This window comes from Eurypyga helias, unplaced genomic scaffold, assembly GCF_000690775.1.
Source record: "Eurypyga helias isolate BGI_N326 unplaced genomic scaffold, ASM69077v1 scaffold27018, whole genome shotgun sequence".
In the NCBI taxonomy this organism is placed as follows: Eukaryota; Metazoa; Chordata; class Aves; order Eurypygiformes; family Eurypygidae; genus Eurypyga; species Eurypyga helias.
This window is the reverse complement of record NW_010266672.1, coordinates 2311-4050: the sequence shown is the minus strand read 5'-3', so window position 1 is coordinate 4050 and position 1740 is coordinate 2311. Positions and strand designations below refer to the sequence as shown.

General features: G+C 56.7%; 1 protein-coding gene across 1 annotated transcript; it reads right to left on the bottom strand.

Annotated features, from left to right (window-relative positions):
* Window positions 1-436: 436 nt before the first annotated feature.
* Window positions 437-1401, bottom strand: LOC104513738 (B-cell lymphoma/leukemia 11A-like; the record flags this gene model as incomplete). The annotated part of the gene is made up of 3 exons (XM_010157189.1): window positions 437-506; window positions 748-1099; window positions 1249-1401. Coding segments are annotated over 3 exons (575 nt in total), but the record flags the coding sequence as incomplete, so codon positions are not given.
* Window positions 1402-1740: the final 339 nt, after the last annotated feature.

Below are 1740 nucleotides of genomic sequence, written 5' to 3'. Positions count from 1 at the left end.
TTTGTTGCACAAAACAGAACTCTGCCTTGGACATTTGTACGGCTGACATGTGGTTGTGTAAACCGCAAACAAAATCAAGATACATCTGTCAAAACCACATCAGAGACAAGAGAGAGCACAGCGAAGCATTTATCATTTGGCTGAGGAGGCAGGCTGCAGAGAGCGGCCTTTCCTGTCAAACCAACCTTTTGAAATTTCCAACATGCCCTTAAACTTTTCGAATAAGCATGTCTGTGCGCTTCAGCAACTGCCCTCTCTACTCTGGCCTGGCCAGTCGAAAATGGCATCTTAAAGTCAAGGTCGGTGGTGTCACTTTGCCATGGGGCTGTGTTTAATTACAGTCCATACGCTGACAGCCAATATGGAACCAAGGCTGGCTGATGCTCGGTTAACTCTTTCACCCCTGACTTTGCCAGAGACTGGGAAGCTCCTCGCTTCATCGCGCGGCAGGCTCTGCAATCTCCTCCCGCGGCGCTAACGGCAGGCGCGACGCCGGGAGACGGCGACTACAATACAGGCGGACCACGAGAGCAGCCTCAAACAATACCGTCAGGAATACCGGCCGGCACGGCGCGTGCCTGTTGATCCTGCCTCTGCGCAGGCACCAGGCAACACCGGTCGCGCGCCGGCCGCCGACCGGAGGCAGGGCGTTTAGCACGTCGGCGAGCAGAACAGAGAGAACAGGCACGGCAGTTTGCAACTGCGGACACGCTGCGTTGCAAGCGAAACGGAAATAAACTCGCAAACGCTTCTCCTTGCTTTAATTTACCTGCTATGTGTTCCTGTTTAGGGCAAATTCCTCTAGATGACGTTGATAAACAATCGTCATCCTCTGGCGTAACCTGGATGCCAACCTCCACGGGATTGGATGCTTTTTTCAGCTCACTTGGTGAGGGTGAAGGTGGCTTATCCACAGCCTTCTCTAAGCAGAGACTGCCATTGCATTGTTTCCGTTTGTGCTCAATAAAAATAAGAATGTCCCCCAACGGGAAGTTCATCTGACACTGGCCACAAGTGAGGAGGTCGTGGTCCCCTTCCGGAGCTCCCAACGTGCCATGTTCAGGTTCGTCATCGGTGAGAATGGCTTCAAGAGGTTCGGCTGCAGTTGGAGAAACAAAAGGAGACTCGTTAGAGCTCTGGGGAGAGGGGGGGTAACGCACCGAGCCCCCTCTTCACGAATACGACACCCCGCTCACAACATCCGCCCGCTCCCCCTCCCCAACCGAACCCACGCAACGCGGCGGCTACGAGGGGAGACGAGGACGAGGTTGCGCGGAAGCAGCCGCAGCGCGGGGAACCCGGGGAGCCCGCACCAGGGCACGCTTCTGACCCAACCGAACGGTGCGGGGGCAAAGTTAAACGAACGGGCTGCCGAGAACACACGGCGAAACTCCGGCAGCGCTACGGAGGAAGGCGAACAGGGAGCGTTATGGCCGGGTGTATTATTGATGTACGTGAATTCAAGGCGACAAGCCCGGCGCGCGCTCTCTCACACACGCACGGGCGTGTGTTTTCCACCAGCCAGACCTACTTTCTGAAATTCAGACGCCTGAACGAGGCGGGCGCGGACAAGAGGTGTTTGAACGTACAGACGCTGCGCGTTCCCTACATGGGCCGTGCGTAAGGGAAAAGAGCCGGCACCGGGGGCTCGCGCGGCCCGTGGAACGCACATGCGCACGCGTGCGTGAGGTGCTGGTGTTAAAAAATCGGGCTGGTGTCCCCAGCCCTGCCAGCTCGTTT